General features: G+C 35.5%; 1 protein-coding gene across 1 annotated transcript in view; it reads left to right on the forward strand.

The window, feature by feature from the left end:
* Positions 1 to 22,311, forward strand: part of LOC132116973 (AP-3 complex subunit beta-1-like) — a 67,208-nt gene that overhangs the window by 7,327 nt on the left and 37,570 nt on the right. Inside the window, exons 2-21 of the mRNA XM_059525914.1 lie at positions 2,423 to 2,498; positions 2,863 to 2,937; positions 4,899 to 4,994; positions 5,842 to 6,002; positions 6,085 to 6,151; positions 10,148 to 10,330; positions 10,615 to 10,764; positions 12,290 to 12,387; positions 12,487 to 12,541; positions 14,739 to 14,810; positions 14,947 to 15,009; positions 15,160 to 15,292; positions 16,184 to 16,293; positions 16,421 to 16,597; positions 16,675 to 16,861; positions 19,053 to 19,183; positions 19,343 to 19,478; positions 19,566 to 19,704; positions 21,537 to 21,726; positions 21,833 to 21,875. Of these exons, the coding sequence (XP_059381897.1) occupies positions 2,423 to 2,498; positions 2,863 to 2,937; positions 4,899 to 4,994; positions 5,842 to 6,002; positions 6,085 to 6,151; positions 10,148 to 10,330; positions 10,615 to 10,764; positions 12,290 to 12,387; positions 12,487 to 12,541; positions 14,739 to 14,810; positions 14,947 to 15,009; positions 15,160 to 15,292; positions 16,184 to 16,293; positions 16,421 to 16,597; positions 16,675 to 16,861; positions 19,053 to 19,183; positions 19,343 to 19,478; positions 19,566 to 19,704; positions 21,537 to 21,726; positions 21,833 to 21,875 (2,342 nt within the window). The remainder of the gene's footprint in view (positions 1 to 2,422; positions 2,499 to 2,862; positions 2,938 to 4,898; positions 4,995 to 5,841; positions 6,003 to 6,084; positions 6,152 to 10,147; positions 10,331 to 10,614; positions 10,765 to 12,289; positions 12,388 to 12,486; positions 12,542 to 14,738; positions 14,811 to 14,946; positions 15,010 to 15,159; positions 15,293 to 16,183; positions 16,294 to 16,420; positions 16,598 to 16,674; positions 16,862 to 19,052; positions 19,184 to 19,342; positions 19,479 to 19,565; positions 19,705 to 21,536; positions 21,727 to 21,832; positions 21,876 to 22,311) is intronic.

Raw genomic sequence — 22,311 nt, forward strand, 5'->3', positions numbered from 1 at the left:
GCATGATGGTATGAGCATCCTTATAGTCCGGTTTTATATTCCAGTTCCTTTGGTTGAATAATGGCAGACTATCGTCACATTGTCTGAAGAATGTGGCTCTCACGTGGTGCGTATGTAAATGACAGCACTGTGTGGATGGAGGAATGACCAGCATTCTTCCATTAGCTGGGATTGAGATGGTTTTTCCTGGGTTTTTGGTAATGAAGGCCTGGAATTGTTATGGTTTTTGTCAACCAAACCAACCTAAAGTATTTACTTGAATTACCAGGAGATTTAATATAATAAAACATTTGTATGTTCGCGGTTCTCTGTTGTCTATTAATTGCAACATGACATTCAAGAAAAAAATAAATAAAATAAGATAAAAAAAAAACAAAAAAAAACAATAGAATTGACCAGTTTATAGTTTATTATAATATTTATAATATATAATAACATTTGATTATAATTTTCAATATAGTTATAATATAGACACAAATATGTAATTAAATAATATAATATTTAGTTAAAATACAAATATCTATTTATGTATAAATATACCATTTATAATAAGTTAATGTTTAATTCTAAAAATATATTCTAAAATATTATAAAAAAAAAATTCTAAAATGTGTGTGTGTGTTTGTATACATTTTTAGAATATATAATTTTTTTCAATGGTTCTGATTTTTTGAAACCAATGTGGATAATACAGACATTCTTTTTCTTTTTATTTCATTTACAATTAGAGAACTGAAGATGTAGTTTAAATACAAATCTCTAATTATGTATAAATGTCATTTATAATAAAATAATGCTGCCGTGAACGACGAACACAAGCGAAGAACGCGGTTCTGCAGAGGTGATGAAAACCTCGATCTGAAGATAAGAGGCTGTACGCTTCCTCTAAAGGGAGGCGACTACAACCACGACGGATTGGATATGCAGGGTTTCCCATACATTCATTAATTTGTGGCGGCCCGCCACAATATCAACGCTGACCGCCACGGATTGATTCAGATTTTTAAAAACTATTTAATATGGGTACAATTGTATTTTATTGTAGAGCTGCGCGCTGCTTGCTCCCTCCCTCTCACAAACTGACAACGGAGGCACGCACGACTAGCCCCTCCTCTTCGAACACGATCTGAATCAAAACATGAGCATGTGTTAGTTACAGATTGTTGCCGGTGCTTAATGCTTATTCCCCCAGCGAAGATTCCAGAATCAATCCGGAGTTGAATGGTTAGTAATGACCACTGTTGCTCAACATAACTCTGAGAAGTTAGTCTATGTTAAGCGCTGTCGCGTTTCCATTACAGATTCGCGCAAAACTTTTGTGTTTTTCTAAATATCAATAAACAACTATTGCAAAATGACGGCGTTTCCATTAACCGATGTTATGCGACTAAAATGTCATTCTTTTCCTCTCGCGATCAGTCATTCCAAAAATCATGGCAACGGACGTTGGTAGGTTTATATATATCACAGCCACCAGACTAGACATTATATTATTATTATCTCCAGGTTCAGGTTGGTGTGTGTGTGAGCCTGTGTGTGTCTGAGTCTGTGAGTGTGTGTGTGTGAGTCTTTTTGAATGTTTGAGTGTGTGTGTGTGTCCATCTCCAGGTCCGGGATGATGTGTGTGTGTGTGAGCCAAATTTGCAACAAGAAGTCTGTGGAGCAGTCATAGCATAGAAAGTGTAGCAATGGCATAGCAATGTAGCAATAGCAATGTCTTTAAAGGGATAGTTCACCCAAAAATGAAAATTCTATCATCGTTTGCTCACCCTCAAGTTGTTCCAAACCTGTATGAGTTTCTTTGTTCTGCTGAACATAAAGGAAGATATTTGGAAGAATGATTGTAACCAAACAGATGTCGGTCCCCATTGACTACCATAGTATATATTTTTGCCTACTATGGAGGTCAATGGGGACCGAGATCTGTTTGATTCTGTCATTCTTCCAAATATCTTCCTTTGTGTTCACTTGAGGGTGAGTAAACGATGATAGAATTTTAATTTTTGGGTGAACTATCCCTTTAAAGACATTGCTATTGCTACATTGCTATGCCATTGCTACAAGGTATCTGACACTAAGTGTTGGCAATGGAAATGTGTACTTGTCACAAAAAATATATGATATATTAAATTAACCCCCCCCCCCCCATATATATATAATGATTTTTTTTATATATTTTTTGTGGTTCTGCTATTTCTTGATAATACAGATACTATTTATTTTTATTTCATTTACGATAAAAGAACAGAAGCTGTGGAATAATGGTAAATCACTGGCACTGATTTGACAGCCCTGCTTACACTTTATAACTTTCACTGGTGCATTTTTATAAGAGTACATAAAATCTGAATGAATCAAATCCTTCTTTCACTGTGTTTAAAATATGAATTACTGAAATGCTGAATCATTGTTTTCTCTGCAGGAATGAGGATCTGAAGGAGATGCTGGAAAGCAACAAAGATTCTCTGAAGCTTGAGGCAATGAAGAGGATTGTGGGGGTAAGTCATCCTAACAGACAGAGAGCTGGTATTAAAGGGATAGTTCACACCCCACCCCCTAAAGAAAAAGAATGTGGGTAAGCAAACTGGTCCCCATTTACTTCCATAGTATTTTTCCATACTACAGAAGTCATTGTGAAAAAGCAACTTTTTGGTTACCAGCATTCTTCAAAAAAAGAATCTAAAGAAAGAAGCTCACACAGGTTTGGAACCACTTGAGGGTAAGTAAAAGATGACAGAATATTCATTTTTGGCCGAACTATCCCTTTAAGATCCAGTCTCTGATTTAATGTCTGCATTCATCACTCAGCATCAGTGTGCTGCTTCATTCTGTCTCATCAGATGTTTATTTCTTTCTGTCTAGTTGATTGCCAAGGGAAAGAATGCATCTGAACTTTTCCCAGCGGTGGTGAAGAATGTTGCAAGCAAAAACATTGAGGTAAGAAAATATATAAAACGCACCAAAACATGCTCAAACCAGTTTTCCTCACTGCGCTTTTTGCTTTGACTTGAGAGTGAAAATCGACTGCTGAACACAAGTGTTCAGCAGCTGTGAGGACCCCTGTAGATAGTGGTTATTTTTGATCGGGCATCTCACAGGGAAGCCCTTGTTGATGAAGAATGAATGTTTAGATGGAAGGAAGATTGTCTGGACAAGAGGATGGAAAGACGTGAGCGGTGGTTGGCTGAAGAAGACGGCTGCTGTTTTGAGGGGCCGGTGTGTAATTTGGTGGTGCAGGGACCCAGTCACGTCCTCTCTGTCTCCCCCACGTCTGATGCTCAGCGCTGGGCAGCTGTGTGCAGAACGCTGCCGCTCTCTGGAGCTCAGAGACACGGGGACTCTGGCATCGATCCACACACACACACACACACACACGAGACCTCAGGTGTGAGCATTGATCCATTCACTGCAGGGTTACACACACACACACACACACACACACACTCACACACTCAAACACTCATGTATTTGATCCTTCACTAAACTCCTCCCCTCCTTGGTTACTGTTGCTAACTTAGACAAGCTTTACATAACATCCTGTAGGAATGAACTGGAGATTTCGGTGAACCCCATGATTTTCAGTAAAATGTGTTTATTTAATGGTAAAAAATATTTTGATATTATTATTTTTTTATTAATTACTTTGTTTACTTTTTAAAATCATTTTGCAGTTTTTTATTTTTAAAGTAAGTAAAATTTAAACTTGATGTCACCGACACTCACAGACTCACAATTTTTTTTATTTATTAAAAACGTCTATATTGTTTTTATTGATTTAAAAAAAAAATTTATTTCAGTAAAAAAAAATGTAGGTATTTAATTATATCACGTTAAACTAAATGAAAATGTTGACAACTACCTTAAAATAAGTTTACATTTTCTTTTCAATATTTAATTTAACATTTACTTCAAGGTTTTTTATTATTATTTTGCAATGGTTTTACCTGTAGTTTATTAAGTAGTATTATAAATATTTATCAAATATAGTTTGGAAAATATTATGTGTTTCTTGCTATTAGTTAGAGTTCTTTTTTTGTATATCATCAGTCAATACGTTAATAGCAATTTTATTTAATCCCATATATATTATTTCTCACTAGTAATAATGAAATAATGTCTTTATTTTAATTTATTTGTAATTTTATTATTTTACAGTACTTTATTTTAGTCCATTTCAATTTACTTTTATTTTGATTTATTTGTAATTTAATTAAATTTTATTTTAATTAATTAATTAATTTTTTCACTTTCAGGTGGATGCTTTTGAAGTTTTGGTTTAAAATTCTGGTTTAATTCACAGAATGTACTCTAACTATAACAATAACTGACCCGGTAACAACTATCTTACGTGGATAAAACAATCTCTCTCTCTCTATCAGGTTTGTTTTTCTGTTCCTCCTATAATTCTCCTTCATAAATGCCAGAGGTTTGTTTAGTCGCTGTCTAATTAACAAGCACACGGCTGCACCAATCCCTGATCAGCAGGCCGCAGTATGTAAATGTGATTAAGCAGAGGGGCAGATGGGTAATGTCTCTCTTTATGAAGTGAGTGATGTTTTTCCATTTGGCTGGTAATCGCCGTGGTGATGATGATGGAATGCGTCGTCATGACTCCCTGATCGCTAACGACCTCTCATCACCCCGAGAGCTGGACGCAATTATTCCGAGAGCCCACCTTTGACCCTTCACCTTTGAGCACAAGCTGATCAGACTGTTTCATGACAGACGCAGAGTTATTAAGATGGAAATTGAGTTTGTTAAAGCAGGGATTGGGAGATGATTATTCTTTGTGTGCTTCTTAAAGCTTTGTTTCTTTCCTGATGTGTTTCTTTAGGAAACTGAAACAGAAGCAAATGAACCCAGAATAGTAATGAAGACATTGAATGTGTGTGTTTTAGCTGAAGAAGCTGGTGTATGTGTACCTCGTCCGGTACGCAGAGGAACAGCAGGATCTCGCCCTCCTGTCAATCAGCACCTTTCAGCGGGCGCTCAAGGTAAGCGGTAAAGTGCTGTAATTTTATAGTTGTATTATTATAACATTATTTTTCTGAAATATTTGTTTTGGTAATTTAATATAAATATTATTTGTATTTTTGTAGGATATCTAGTGTAGTAGAAATAGCTATATTTCTTATTTCTAATTAAATAAATATACTGCAGTTTTCTGTCAAAATAAAAGTGTTATGTTTTAATGTGTGAAAAATGAAGAACTTGGAAGTCCGTTCTGAATATTCGTTTTGTAATTTTATAATTGTGCTGTAAAATAAAATTGTTTTTGATTTGTTTGTTGTTTATTTTTAGTAATTTTTCTTACATTTTTTTATATAAACGTATAGTATTTGAATTTAATGTAATATACTGTTTTAGCAATAAATATTAGTTCTGTAATTTATAGTTGTAATGTAAAATAAAATAATTTTTATTCTTATTTTTCTTAAATGCTTGTTTTTTATATATATTTTAGTAATATAATATATAGTAAAGCATTTATTTGATAAAGTATTTAGTAATATATACAATAGCAGTAATAATGTTATTTGTTGTTCTATATTTATTTTATTTTTAGTTAATATTAATAACAATGGAATGTTGTAATTACTGCTATTATTATTATTATTTTATTGCCATTTTAATATATATTCCAAAAAATTTGGCCAAAATGTGTGCTGCCCTACAAACAAGGACGGCAAATAATTTTTTTTTCAGAAAAAATGCAATAAAACTTTTCCACAAATAATGCAGCACTAGTCTCCTCTCATTAGGCTCAGCCCCTCAGAATGAAAGTTTTTCCTGTATTTTCGATCCGCACTTAACACGCGTCTTCATCGTTGATGTGTGCAGGATCCCAATCAGCTGATCAGAGCGAGCGCTCTCAGGGTCCTGTCCAGCATCAGAGTTCCCATCATCGTCCCCATCATGATGCTGTCCATTAAAGAAGCAGCCACTGACCTTTCACCTTATGTGCGGAAAACCGCCGCTCATGCCATTCAGAAACTCTACAGGTCATTCACGCATTCACACAGATGTGCTCACTGAATGTTAACAAGCGAGTGTTTTACAGAGGTCTCTGCTTTTGTCTTCCAGTCTGGACCCAGATCAGAAAGAGCATCTGATCGAAGTGATTGAGAAACTCTTGAAAGACAAAAGCACGGTAAAATCTCCACGCACATACACACTCACGACCAGTTTTTTTACTCTGTGTGTATTATTATCATCAGAATTTTATTAGTGATGAAAATGTAAAACAAGTTAAGATTTAATAGGATTAAATGGTCATTTGAAATTGTTTACTTTATGAAATTGGTTTTCCTTTAAACCTTTTTTTATAGCAAGTGTTGCACTGAATTGTGTAAACTTGAAAAATATAATTCAAAAATACAAAATATTTTTTTTAATGAATAATGATTAAAAAAATTATATTCTGTTATTTTTGTGTTTTTTAGGTTTGTTTGGAACAGGGTTATTATAGTTAACAAAAAAAAGGAACCAGTTTATAAATTAAAATAAAAGTAACAAGGTATAAAAGTAATACAATACATTAATAAATTAAAAGTAATAAAGTTAAATAAAGGTAATACAATAAAAGTATTAAATTAAATTAGACTAAATTATAAATAAAATCATTTAATTCAGCTTCTAAACACAGGTGGGAAATTTAAATAATAAATACATGGGATTAAAACAAATTATATATTTTTTATCTGCCTGTACAATATTGAAAAACTTCTTTAGCTTTTATCAGATCGAAATTGACTGCATTTACAATCTGACCTTCTGTATTTTAAAAAGCTGTTATAGATATACAAACGAGCTGAACTGAAATGAGCTAATCAAGTTTAATGCATCATTTTCCATTAACCTTAAGTTACAGCGTACAGCCACCAGATGGTGTTACACCACCACATTCATTTCTGTCTGACTTCCCTCTATCTGAAATGCTTCTGGCAGTAAAATAAACACTTCCTGAACTCAACACATTCCCGCCAGGGCCTTGGACAAAGTCTCAGCAACACATTATCTTAAAACTCAAGTCTGAGTTATGTGTGAGGGGTTTCAGCTCACATTGTCCTCATAGGCTTTTAGCGCAGGGCTGTATTTCACCCGTAGAGCTTCCCGAGTATGCACTGGAAATGTTTATTGGGACATAATAGACATCTCTACGAGCTTCCCCTGTATGCTGCTAAAGGCAGCTCGTGGGGATGTGTTGCCGTTGATGAAATATGAGCGTGTATGTGTGTCTTCAATCTGATGGCAAGCACAGCATCAATCACAGCCGCGGCGTTCCAGCGTCTCTCTCTATCTCTCCTCGCTTGCTGATGACCCAGCATTCCCTGTTTCTTCTCCCATCAGTGCAGCCCGGCCTTAATTAGAATTCATGAAAAAATGATGCAGGGAAACGTCCTGTCCCCTTCATAATTTTACAGGAAATTTATTGTTATTAGAGGAACCATTTGCTTAGTGTGAATTTTTCTATTAAGGTCTTGTCAAGCAGCAGAGACTGCAGAGGTGTGTGTAAGGAAGAGCTTTGTTGATGGTGGATGGAGTTTACCTTGGAGCTCCTGTTGGGTAATATGGGAACGGAAAGATGGAGAGATGCTAGCTAAAGATGAATGGGAAATGGAAAGATAGAGTAAACGAAAGAAATTAAGATTGTTTTATGCATTGCATTGTACATAAACTGTTATGCATAATTTGGATTACACTTATTTGGTAATGTAGTCTGACTACTTTTAGATTACTTTTGACCTAACTTGTTTATCATATCGACTGGAATGTGATTGTGTACCAAATCTATAGTACACAGTTAATATGTATTAACATTTTATAGTTATTGGAACAAGATATATATATATAATTACAAATAAAATAAGAAAAAAAGTATATCAGTTAGATTAAGATTTTATATAAAATGAATTGATATAAACGTATGTATATAAAACAAGTACGATTTTAAATTAAATTCAACGTATAATACGATATACAAATATTTATAGAATGTAATTATTTATCAGAAAACTTTTATATTCATATAATTAAAATTTTATAGTATAAGAATCAAAAATTTAAATAGATTACAAATAACAAGAAACAGTTATATAAATTAGCTAGATTTTGTTATATAGGTATAAGATATTGTATTTGTTATATAAAATAAATTGATAAACATGAATTTATTTGTAAATTGTTTATCAGAATTAAAAGTATATCATTTAGATGTTTACAATATTTAACACACACACACACACACACACACACACACTCTCATCTTTGGTGTTGTAACTTGTAAATAATAGCCTAAATGTTGAAAAATATTAACTCTTTCCCTGCCAGTGATTTTGAAAAAAGTTGCCAGCCACTGCCAGCATTTTTGATGACTTTCACTAAAATTTCAATGTTATATTGTATAAATATGTGAACATGCAATGAATCAAAACAAAGAACAAAAGCCTCTACTTTTAAACAGTTAAAAACATTTATTCTAGCTTTAAGCATTCTTTTTCTTATCAGCACTTGAATATAGGCAAGTATCACAAAAAAGCAAGATTTTGAGCAAAAAGCTGAGAAAATCACTTTTTTTTTTAAATTAAATACTACATCTGGATCATATTCTGTCATATTATCAAAACCAAGATGCAGTAGATGGCTTCCATCAGTACTCCCAAAGGTCCTTTACCATTTCCTGGATTTACATTTCACTCTGTAGCATTAGGCAGTTTCCATTTATATGCGGTTTATTGTTGATCATTGCATTATTTTATAAATGCATATGCTTACATATGAGATCGCTCATTTCTGCGTCTTATTCGCGTGTGTTTTTGATCGGGCATTCTAGACGCATTCAGGAGATGTGTTATAGCACCCCCGGAAAATTTCGTGTCTTGTGAGGAAAGAGTTCATTCATGGCTGCTGCGTAATATTTATAGGCTGCTAATTTTCTCAATTCACCTGCCACCGGCTGATGTGCCAAAAGGATAATTTTTTTTTTAAAACCTTTACCCTTTCTGTAAAGGTCTAAGTGATCAGTTACATGTCATTTCATTCCTCAGAGCTGGAATTGAAGTCACATGATGATGAATGAAGCACCTGACCTGCTCAAACTCTCTCTCATTCTGTGTGTGTGTGATGTTTATACACACACACACACACACACTCTCTCTCTCTCTCTCTCTCTCTCTCTCTCTCTCTCTCTCATATACTGTAGTTCATTAGTCTAAAGTGAGAGTGGTGGCTTATATTAGCTTGGTGGGAAGCAGAACAGGTTGTCATCTTCCAAGCATCTGTTTGTTTTGAGACCACACTGAGGTTTGTAATTACGACGCATATATAACCTAATCAGCTTAATTTGCAATTATAAACCTCCAGCACAACTTTAGGGTTGCTGCAGGAGAAGCGGGTGAGTGATAATTGCACAGAAGCTTTGGTGTGTGTGTGTGTGTGTGTGTGTGCGCGTTTGTGTGTGCATCATGTGTTTGTGTGTCTCTACACAGTTTTATAACTTCAGACAGTGTAAGAGCAAATGTGTACAGTTCTTCATTTCATGTGTGCAAATGTAATATATATTTATAGCGAGGTCCAATTTTCTCAAACCAATACTTTCCACATGAGTACCAAAGCATAAAACTAATGTGACAAAAGCATAAAGTGTTGGTTTGAATATATCTATCTATCTATCTATCTATCTATCTATCTATCTATCTATACACACACACACGTGTGTGTGTGTGTGTGTGTATGTATGTATGTTTGCATGTGTATGTCTGTGTGTATATATAGATAGATAGATAAATAGATAGATAGATATACATAGATATATAATTTATATAATATTGGTTGAGAGTTATTTGATTGACACCCCTGGAACGTGTGACAACCAATCAAAATCAAGAATTCTAAACTTTGCTCTACTATTTTACCAAATAGTGAAAACACTTCAAACTGATGAATAAAACAATAGTCAGCATTTGAAGTGGATCAGAACCTTCCATCAGAGTTGCCCTAAAACCAAAATGCGTTCTTGTCTTTGGACAATTTTGAACTTTTTTTGATCCACTTCAAATGTTGTCTACTGTAAATTAAAGTCTTTTTACAGGTGGCTAAGTTGTAAACAGTGCTGTTTATCATGTTTTTTTTTTTTTTTTTTTTTAAGCTGGTTGCTGGCAGCGTGGTGATGGCATTTGAGGAGGTCTGTCCGGAGCGGATCGACCTGATCCATAAGAACTATCGCAAGCTGTGTAACCTGCTGGTGGACGTGGAGGAGTGGGGTCAGGTGGTCATCATACACATGCTGACCCGATACGCCAGGACGCAGTTTGTCAGTCCGTGGAGAGAGGTCAGCTACTGTCTGTGTGTTTAAGCACAAGTAGTATTTTGTTATTATTTGACATATTTTAAAACGTTTTGTTATCTTTTTCAATACTAGTGTTGAGGGTTTCAGGTAGGAAGGAGGGATTGAGAGGACTTTATATTGTAACTCTGACTGATTTTATGTGGACTGTAGTGATGGTCTCAGGAGAGAAAGTTGCTGGTGTTCCTTTGAATAATTTTTAGAGTTGGTTTAATGACCTTTGGATTTTTTAAAATGTTTTTATTCATTAATTGTGTTTATGATTGTAGGACGCTGTGTTTGACGAGAACAGTGAGAAAGCGTTTTATGATTCAGAGGAGGAGAGGAAAGTGGAGCAGGTCAAACCGTACATCATGGATTCAGACCACAGACTCCTGCTCAGAAACACTAAACCACTGTTCCAGAGCAGAAACACTGCAGTGAGTACACACACACACATGCACACGCACACACACGCACACACACACACACACACACACACACACACACACACACACACACACACACACACACACAGTGACTTCTGTTTAAAGGAATATTCTTGGACCAAATCTGTCATGATTAAGTAACTTCTGCCATATTAAATATTTATACAGCTATATTAATTTTGTAATATATATTGTAATAAATAATGTTTATTTATTAATAATTACAATTTAATATTTAAATTATTGTTTAAAATGTTTTACATTTGTTATTATTATTGTTAGTGATACACATAGTCATTGCATTTAGTATAGTTTAAACATTAATATAATAAATATTAGTATAGCAAATATTATTAAAGCAGCATATATAATCAATAAACATTTTGCCATTTGGAATATTTATGCCACAGTATTAATCATAATTATGTTTCATATTACTTCAGTATTAGTAGATAATAATAATAATAAGAAGAAGAAGAAATGTAAAAATTCTACACATTATACAGTGCAACTGATAATTATATAAGGAGTTGTTTTATTATTTAGGCCCATTATTTCTTCTTTTTCGCTTCTGACAAGATAGCTAAATTTTAGCCAATCATTGCTGATTTCATTCCTGTAGATAAGGTTTGCTCCTTTTACAGCTGATAATTATATCTTTCTTCTTTATTATTTAATATTTGATCTGTAATATTCCTTTAAGACACTCACATACTCTCATTTGTACACACATCTGCGCTCTCCAGTTTTCTCATTCTCCCTCTCTTATGCTCGTTCTTGTTCAACTCTGAGCAATAGCGAAGGCCTTCAGGATGCACCTGAGTGTGTGTGTGTGTGTGTGTGTGTTGTGTTTGAGTGTGAGTGTGTTTGAACATCAGAATATTAGCGGGACCAAGGCTGTATCAGACACAACTCCATCATGCAACACACACTCAGCCTTAGAAATGTGCTCAGAAAATGTTATTCCCTCCTACATCACACACACAGAGTGACTCGAGTGCTCCATCAACCTGGAAGCTCAAGGTCTGTGTATGTGTGTTTTTTGTTGTGTGTGTGTGTGTGTGTGTGTGTGTGTGTGATATGTTTTGATTAAAACTTGTCCTGCTTTGTTCTACTCTCAGTCTGCACTCTGTCTTTATCAGCTCTCTCTCTCTCTGATGTGTTGAAGTCTGCTGTCCTGTTCGTATATTGGGGTCAAAGTAATTTGGGGAAGACAAAATCATTACATACATTGAAGGCTTCCTAATCTATTACCATCTATCTCTTTTTTAACCTCGCTCAAACCTTCCTCTTTCTCTCACTTCACATATCTCTGGTACTCTCCACCACGTCTTCCATTAATCTGTCTTTCTTTCATGAGCTACTTTTTATGTACACTTCTCTTTTTCTCAGCTTATAAAAAACATACCATGGAAAAGGCATGATAATATTGTGTTTTAGTTTCTTGGTACCCCTTTAAGTACCCATTTAAAGGCATAGCTCTTCATTTATAGCATTAATCATCTCTCTTTGTCAGGTTGTGATGGCAGTATCTCAGCTCTACTGGCATTTGGCTCCTAAACATGAACTTAGCATCATCACCAAGTCTCTGGTGAGGCTTTTGAGGAGCCACAGGTAACATGCACACTGTGAGAGAAATGAGATGGAGATGATATCAAGATCAAATCTGTCAATCTTAATCCCTGGCTTTGGTTTCACTCTCGGCTCTTTTAGGGAAGTTCAGTACATTGTGTTGCAGAACATCGCCACCATGTCCATTCAGAGGAAGGTACTACAGACTCACTGAAACATTCATCCTGCTTGTCTTATGAAACCCCAATATATTATTAACAGTGTTAATGATATAAAATCAGTTAGGCCTAAATGTATTAGTCCATTTGGTAAACACTGTAGTGATATTAGAAGTAGGCCTCAATTCTGAAGGAAGTCATGAGGTAAAACATGAAGTAAATCGCATTAGAGGTAAATATTGAGGTAAAATCAGAGGGTGGGCCTTAATTTTGAGGGATATCATGATGTAAAATATGTGATAAATCATAATATAAGATCTGAGGTAAAATCAGAGGTATGGATCAATTCTGTGAGAAATCATGAGGTAAAACATTAAGTAAATTGCAAGGTTAGATCTGAGGTAAATATTGAGGTAAAATCAGAGGGTTGCCTTAATTTTGAGGGATATCATGAAGTTAAATATGTAATAAATCATAATGTAAGATCTGATGTAAAAACAGGTAAAATCAGGTAGGGATCAATTTTGTGAGAAATCATGAGGTAAAATATGAAATAATAATGTAAGGTCTGAGGTAAAATCAGAGGTATGGATCAATTCTGAAGGAAGTCATGAGGTAAAACATGAAGTAAATCGCATTAGAGGTAAATATTGAGGTAAAATCAAAGGGTGGGCCTTAATTTTGAGGGATATCATGATGTAAAATATGTAATAAATCATAATATAAGATCTGAGGTAAAATCAGAGGTATGGATCAATTCTGTGAGAAATCATGAGGTAAAATATGAAATAATAATGTAAGGTCTGAGGTAAAATCAGAGGTATGGATCAATTCTGAAGGAAGTCATGAGGTAAAACATGAAGTAAATCGCATTAGAGGTAAATATTGAGGTAAAATCAAAGGGTGGGCCTTAATTTTGAGGGATATCATGATGTAAAATATGTAATAAATCATAATATAAGATCTGAGGTAAAATCAGAGGTATGGATCAATTCTGTGAGAAATCATGAGGTAAAACATTAAGTAAATTGCAAGGTTAGATCTGAGGTAAATATTGAGGTAAAATCAGAGGGTGGCCTTAATTTTGAGGGATATCATGAAGTTAAATATGTAATAAATCATAATGTAAGATCTGATGTAAAAACAGGTAAAATCAGGTAGGGATCAATTTTGTGAGAAATCATGAGGTAAAATATGAAATAATAATGTAAGGTCTGAGGTAAAATCAGAGGTATGGATCAATTCTGTGAGAAATCATGAGGTAAAATTAATCAAATTAAGTAAAATTAATCGTAAGGTAAGATTTGGCTTAAACACTGAGGTAAAATCAAAGGGTAGGCCTCATTTCTGTGTGAAATCATGAGGTGAAAAATGAAAAGGAAAAGTAATAGATGTGTGGCCAAGAAGGTTTCCAATACCCAGAATTTGTGCTCTGCATTTCACCCATCCAAGTGCACACACACAGTAGTGAGTATTGAACACACACACACACACACACACCGTGAACACACGGTGTCTTGCTCAAGGGTCTCACCTCAGTTTTGATATTGCGGGTGGAAGAGAGCGCTGGTCATTCACTCCCCCCACCTACAATCCCTGCTGGTACTGAGACTCGAACCCACGACCTTTCTGTTACAAGTCAGACTCTAACCATTAGGCCACAACTGCCCCCTAAGTAAATCTTTGGTGAAATATGAATTTAATTGCAGGGTAAGATATGGGGTAAACACTGAGTTTGGCTTCAGTTATGTCCTAAGCAGACTAAGGGTATTATCTTACATTGATTTTATCACACATCTTCTGAGGCAAATGCTGAGTTAAAATTTGAGGAATAGGCCTAATTTAAGCTACAGATAAACTGATGTAATGTCTTAGAAAACCTTGAGGTAAGTAAATGCTCCATTAAAATTTGAGGTAGAGCCAAATTAGCCTAGTCCTGAAATGTACTGAAGTAATGTCTGAGGAAAACCTGAGGTAAAATCTGAGGTATTATTTGAGGTAAACACTGACTGAAAATCAGAGATACAAATTTGATGTAAATTAAGTATAATCTGAGGTGAATAGTAAGGGCAATAGTCTGAACGTATCAGAGTGGATCAGAGACATTTTCTGTTAAACTGAGGAATGCAGGTAAAAAGTGGTAAAAGGGAAAATGGCAAACACTAAAATCTGAGGTAAAGTCTTTAGGTAATCACTAAATCTAAAGCCCTGAGGTAATGGCTGTGCTGTTTTTAGGGAATGTTTGAGCCCTTCATGAAGAGCTTCTATGTGAGGTCTACAGATGCCACGCACATCAAAATACTCAAGGTAAAACATAGACTTACCTTAATTCAGTCTTTGTGTTTGTATTGATGTACAGTAGCCTTGAAACTGTCCTTACCTGCTGCTGATGTTTTGTGTCTTCTCTGATTTTTTTTTTTTTGCTTTTGTTTAAATCCTTTAGCTGGAGATTTTGACTAACCTGGCTAATGAAGCAAACATCTCCACCATACTGAGAGAATTCCAGGTACATTTTAATAATTATTATGAAGTCTGAGATACATGTTGAGGTTTGAATACTTTTATGATGCTTAAAAATCCCGTGTCGGTAGACCGCTCATAAGATTTAGAAACAGCTGAGGAATAGCAGGTTGAAGCAGCTATGTGTGTGTTCCAGACGTATGTGAAGAGTGCGGATAAGGCATTTGCGGCAGCCACCATCCAGGCCATCGGCCGTTGTGCCACTAACATCTCTGAAGTGACCGACACCTGCCTCAACGGCCTGGTCCTGCTGCTGTCCAACAGAGACGGTAATCACACACTCATCTCACTGGAGCCTTTTGCTTTTGAAGTTATTGCTTAGTTATCAGCAGTGCGTCTGGTTGCCTTCAGATGGCAGTATGATGAAGTTCAATGATTTGCAGTGTAAAGACAAAACTGAGGATAAAGACAGAGCCATTGTCTCCAGAGATGAAAACGTGAATATACTTCTGACAAATCCATGTCATAGTCTCAATATAAAATTATATATACATGTGTTAAACTTTAAAACTGCAAAATATCATCTTCGTATTTATTGAAAAGTCAATTTTTAGACAACGTTTTTATTCAGAAACCTATTAATAGGATTTCTCCTTGAATAATTGTATAAATGTTTTGCCATACATTTCATTAAAATATTCTAAATAGTTGTTATTATTACTATTTGTATTAATATTTTAGGTATGTTTATATTTTTGCATTTTTTAAAAGACGTTTTTTAAATAATTTTAAAACAATGTTTTGAAATTATATTGTAATCATATTTTTTTAATTAATTGATTTGTTGATTTTGCCAAATATATATTTGAATATAAATAATATTTAACATACAAATGGCACACACTGTACAACCGGTAAAAGTAGAAAACACTTTTAATATATAGTTTCTTAAATGTTTATAAATATTTAAGTGCAAAATATGGTAAACTTCAGCATTTACCTACAAAATGGATCACAAGGACTTAATTTATCTGACTTGAAATAACTCCCTAAAGCTGCTGTGCATAAAAGAGAGGACATTTATATATAGGAGCGTGTGTATTAATTCCTCATCTCACAAATGTAGTTAAGTTGCTTCTTAGTTACTCCTCAACACTGGTTAGTTATTGTTAGCTTACTACAGTAAAAACAGTGTATTCCTGTGCTTCTTCTCTTCATAGAGAATGTTGTCGCAGAGAGTGTCGTAGTCATCAAGAAACTTCTGCAAACTCAGCCGTCACAGCACAGTGACATCATCAAACACATGGCCAAACTCTTCGACAACATCACTGTGAGACACGAGTGCAATATTACACAACTGTAGTTTTATAGTGTGCAACCACAGTCTGATTCTTATAAGTTTAACCCTTTATGACTATATTTATAACACTGTATTTTTTTGTCTATTTCCTCTTTAGGTCTCGATGGCGAGGGCCAGCATCCTGTGGCTGATGGGTGAATACTGTGAGCATGTGCCTAAAATCGCCCCCGACGTTCTACGAAAGATGGCCAAGACCTTCACCAGCGAGGAGGCCATTGTCAAACTTCAGACGGTCAACCTTGCTGCCAAACTCTACCTGACCAATTCCAAACAGGTCAAATCAAATCACACTTTGGGAGGGTGGGTGTTTTGGCTATGTTTTATCTTACTTACTTACTTTATCTCATACAGACTAAACTGCTGACTCAATACATTTTGAACTTGGGCAAGTATGATCAGAACTATGACATCAGAGACCGAACGCGGTTCATTCGTCAGCTGATCGTCCCAAACGAGAAGAGCGGAGCCCTGAGCAAATATGCTCGCCGCATCCTGATGGCGCCCAAACCGGCTCCTGTCCTGCAGTCTGCCTTCAAAGGTAAAAAACCTCAAAGGCACATAGTTATTTGTATTTCTTTAGTGAATGTATATATTTATATGTGTTTATATATAGGGATGCCTGAAACCATTCTGTGCAAGATTCGAACCTACAACCTTTCAGTTACCAACACAGATCTGTAACCTCTATCCTTTATCGCTCACCTTTTAAAGCGTTGTAGCATGATAAAACAGCTGGAGCAGTTAATAAAATCCAAAGGTGTCAGTTTACCATCATGCTCTGATTCTAAATGACACAACCACCTCTATAAGAACTCAAGAGTTCTGCTGACGTCGATTTCTCTCATTTCATCACATCGTTCCATTCCAGCAGGGCTTCAGAACTGAAACACACAACACTGCCATGGGAATTCATCCCCGCAGGCCATGACAGCTGCGCTAACCCGTAAACATCAATACAGCATGCCGAAATACTCTGCAACCGAATCTATCAAATGCCACACTTATTTTTTCCCGCTTCTGAACTGGGCTTTTTCTTTCTCTCCAGATTAGCTGTGTGGATTTGTAGGCTACGCCTTCTGTTCCTTTTGCGCAGAATTGAATTGAATTGTTGGATTCTGCGTAATTTGATAACGGGGCGTCCCGTCCGCCCTGCACACGCCCACTCATCGCTTTACTACTACCTCCTGTACGTTCACGCACTTCACCTGCAATCAAACAGGAGTAATTATGCTCACCAGCAGGAAAAGGGTGTTACTCATTTGCTCCTGTAGATACACGGATGGACGGATGGATGGATTTGGGTTTAGTGTGAAGGATGCGCTCTGTGTGATTGATGCCGGCTGTCGCTGGGGGTCATTTTAGTTGTGCTGAGTATCGTTCTCGGTGCTTGGTAAAGCGTGTCCCGCTCTTAATAGGAGGTAATAAAGTTTGTAAGGGCTGATTATGCTTCGCTGTGGTGAAACTCGAAGCGACGCGTCTTTGTGTGTGTTTTTAAGTCACGTGAAGACACAGGTTGTGACATATGATCTGTGCGATGAAGGCGAATCATCAATAGTGTGAATTGATAATCTACTGATTTCAAATCTGTGCTGCTGTTTCTGGCTCTAATTTGTTTTAATACAATGATTTCATAATTCTCCCCATGGTTACTATAGAGTCATATAAATTAGAATACTGAAACATACATCCATTAGTCTTTACTTCATTACTGTGGTATAAATGTAGCCGATAACATTTGCGAGACATTTAAATGTTGCTGTCATTTTTAATATTGGTGGTTTGGATGGCATTTTTCACTCGTTTATATTCTGCAGTGCTGCAGTGATTATGCGTTCATATACCTTGGTTATTACGGGACGTTCCCGGCATATTGTGAGAGGGGCAGACGGGCAGACCTGAATGCCATGGCATTTCTGCCAGTTTAATGTCAATTACCCAGCAGGTCTCCCGATGGCCTGTGTGGACACTTATTGCTTTTTTGTTTATTATGACAAAGAAGTACAGTAATACACAAGAGTTAATAAACTAGACGATATGAGTTTATTAGTCTTGCAAAGCAAAACTTTTGACTGTCTGCTTGTTCAAAACAGTACAGTTTGTTTTCCAACTTTTTTATGCCACATTGATACATGATATAATGGATAAAAAATATAATGGATCTGAATATTTATTAGGTTATATTGGAGTAGATTACAGCAGATTCAACTTTATTGTGATATTATATACATGATTGATTCTGATCTACTATACAGCATATAATCTAATCTACTACGATATAACAATTATAATTATATTCACAATTATATCAATAATTAGTATGAAGTATTATAATATTGTTATATTAATAATCTATTTTAAGTGAAAAAATATATATATTATCTGGAAAATATTTGCTTAATATTAATAAAATATTATAGTTTGTGATTAATCTCATGTTACCAGTGTTTAGAAAGCAGAATCAAATGGCATTTCAGGAAATTTTAATGTTTTATTTTTTTCTTTTATATTTATACAGTTCTATTTTATTCATTTATTTGTAATTTTTTAATAACCTTCACTGAAAAGTTTTACCATTTGAATTGATGTTCGTGTTAGTGGAAGGCCAAATTATCGGCTGTTGCTTTGATATTAAAACGTTAAATGTTTTTGGCCATTGCATAATATTTAATGGTATCAACATATATTTACTGATCTATCTCTTGGTTTTTACTCTCTTGTCATTTTTTCAGATCGAGACCGGTTTCAGCTTGGCACGCTCTCTCATACTCTTAATTCCCAGGCCAATGGATACCTGGAGCTTTCTGATTGGCCGGCTGTCGCTCCTGACCAATCAGTGAGAACTGTGGAGGTAGTAGAACCGGTAAGACTCCCTCTTATTTTTAAAAGATAATCCTCATATAATGTTAAAATGTCTTATGTAATAAAAGGGCCTTAGCATACAGTTCATTTACAGTGCAGTGATGTTACCAAGTCTCAAATGATTATGACCTCATTTCCTGTTCATTTGTGACTGGGGCAGGTGAAAGAGGCCGGAGCACCAGTGCATGGTAAATCCAAACCTGGCAAATCCAAAGAGAAGTTTTACTCTGATTCTGAGGAGGAGGAGGAGGAGGAGGAAGAGGGGAGCAGTAGTGAGGACAGCAGCAGCAGTGAAGGCAAAACATGAGCTTTGGCTTGTTTAGTGTAAAAGGATGCTTAAGCAAATCTGAGGTTTGTCTTATCCTGTTTTTGTGTACATGTAGAATCAGAAAGCGAATCTGAGAGTGAGGAGAACAGCGATGATTCGAATAAGAGCAGCTCCAGTCAATCAGACTCAGAAAAGAAGAAGAAAACTCTAAAAAACAAAAAACTACAACAGCAGAAACCGGACGGCAAAGACAGGTACTGGTCTCACTCAGTGTAAAAGACCATTTAAATTGACCAGTCTTGACCAATCATATGAATTCTTTCTAAATCAATTCCTGGTGGTTTTTCAATTTAACCCAAGATGAATAGCATATGTACACTAACTCAAAACAGGTTTGGGGTCAGTAAGATTTCTTTGAAAGAAATGAATAATTTTATTCAACAAGGATGCGTTAAACGGCAAACTTTCCAACTTAATTGTATTTTAGAAATCAGCCATTTATGTTCATTCCAGACACAGCATTTTTTCATTTAAATAGATGCATCACTTATGCCTAAACCTTCATCAGAAGTTATGCTTGTTTACTAAACACCCACTGAACGCTACCGACAAAATAAGTGCTATGAATTCCAGCGCTATATACTTGCACCTCATGCTATTGCCTATTTTGAAGTGTTTCTGTGCATAAATGTATAGACAGATGGTATGCAAGATTGACTTTGGTAATTTTAATCGCATATATCGGTGTGTTTTGCTCAAGTGTGTTCACAAGTGGATGCACAATGTACAACTTGGGTTTAATATAAGTGCAGGAGGTAAATAATGTGTGTGTGTGTGTGTTCAGTGTGTGTTTGTGTGATTGTGTATGCAGCAGCATAAAACGTGACTAATAAAATGTGGCACTAATAATGTCCCCCTCCATCTGTTCATACGCTCGCATGCACACACACACTCTCTCTCTTTCTCTCGCTCACACACATGCCAGGCCTCAACACTAAGGATGTTTTCTCCATAGTTTAACGTTTTCGCTGGTCCCACCACAACTATGCTTTTTTTTTTTTTGCTGTGCATTTCTGTGTGCAAAAAGAAACATTTGTTTTTCATTGCATTTTTAGTTAGCTTAAGTTTAAAACTCATAAATATCTTTGAATTGAGGAGCTGTAATGCAACTCAGTAAGTTCCTAAATGCACATTTTGTTTTTAAAAGTAATGGCATACAATGCGAATCATTTATTCATCAGTTTTTGATTTGAAACCCATTTTAACTGATGCTTCCGAAACTCTCAAAAGTCACTTTTTTGCTAACATTAGTAACAAGTTTGAAAGCAGCAGAATGTGTTAATTCATTCAAAAACCCAAATGTTTACATTTGCAAGGCATAAAACACACAAACATTATGACTTTTTCTATTCTGTCCACACTCAGAGTTTGCACTGTTAATTGTTGTGATGTAACGTTCCTGTAGTTGACCCTGCTGCCTTTATTAGAGGTGGTAATTAAACCCCTAAAACACACACACACTATACACTCTTTTCCTGTTTTGTTTGCTGTTCTGTCATTATTGAGCATAATTTAAGGCTCTTGCCTGCATCTTTAACTACCGTGAAATGTTCTCATTAATACACACTCACAACCTGCTTTAATGCTGCCGTTGAACTGTGCACACTTCAGTTAGATGTTCTGTGTGTGTGTGTGTGTGTGTGTGTGTGTCAATTGTTCTGAGCAAATGAAATCAAAAGGCCAGATTAATCCATCTAATCATTTTACAATTAAACAGACATTGTTCCCTCTGCTGATTTAGCCAACCTTCTCTCTTGTGCTCTCTCTATGTATCAAACAGTCTCCCTTTTTTATGCTTGAATATTGAAATATTGTTCGTGTTTTTTTTTTAGGTTGTCAAAAATGACCCAGTGAATAAATATTCAAACATGTTTTTACATCATTAATTGTAGTGTTAAGTGCATAAGAAATAGATGAAGTTTAGAAGTGAAGTGTGTTTACAGGATGTTTTGCAGTTATTAATTTGTCTGGTGAACTCAAACTAATAGTTCAGTTGGTTCTGTTTCTGTGTGTTTAACTCGAATAGGAAGCAGAAGAATGGGAACACTGTAAAGGGTGAATCCAGATCCGAAAGTGAATCAGCCTCTGAGAGTTCCTCGTCTGAGAGTTCATCTGAATCCGGATCGGAATTAGATTCAGATTCAGACTCAGACTCGGGGACAGACCAGAAGAAAAACACTAGGTCTAAACCTGTGCTGTCTACAACAGTCACAAAGGTGAGAAGAACAATAGAGTCCAAGCACACATCCTAAATTGTGAGTATGAAGTGGTGCTGTATATTAATCTGCATGTGTAACATCTGGCATCCATGTTTCTTTTCAGCATGTTGAGAAAAAGGAAGTGTCTCTACTTGATCTGGATGACTGTGAGTTGCTTTCCGAGTTTCTTTTCATTTTACAGTTTACTTCTTTTTGTTAAAATTTTGGGTTTGTAATTTTGTGAATTGATGGCTGTTTTCCAAACCCCAGTGACCTGTCTGTGGTCTACATAGTGCTTTTTAAAGTGAAAATCCCATTCATTTTCCTTATAGGGGAATTGGTTTTGAATAATAACTTGTATAACTTTAAAGACAGACCTTCTTTAAACTACGAGCTTGTTAATATATATGCTTCTGTTGAAGCCATCAGCCTGCACTAAGCCACGTAATTCTTTATAAAAAACTACATTACCCATGAGCTCCAGCAAAATAACTCCAACCTCCATGAAGCACTACAAATTATATAAGACTCAGTCTCCCTACACTCTTAAAATAATTAAATAGTGGTGTTTGCGTGCATAGATAGATAGATAGATAGATTGAT

The sequence above is a fragment of the Carassius carassius genome, chromosome 36, assembly GCF_963082965.1.
Source record: "Carassius carassius chromosome 36, fCarCar2.1, whole genome shotgun sequence".
In the NCBI taxonomy this organism is placed as follows: Eukaryota; Metazoa; Chordata; class Actinopteri; order Cypriniformes; family Cyprinidae; genus Carassius; species Carassius carassius.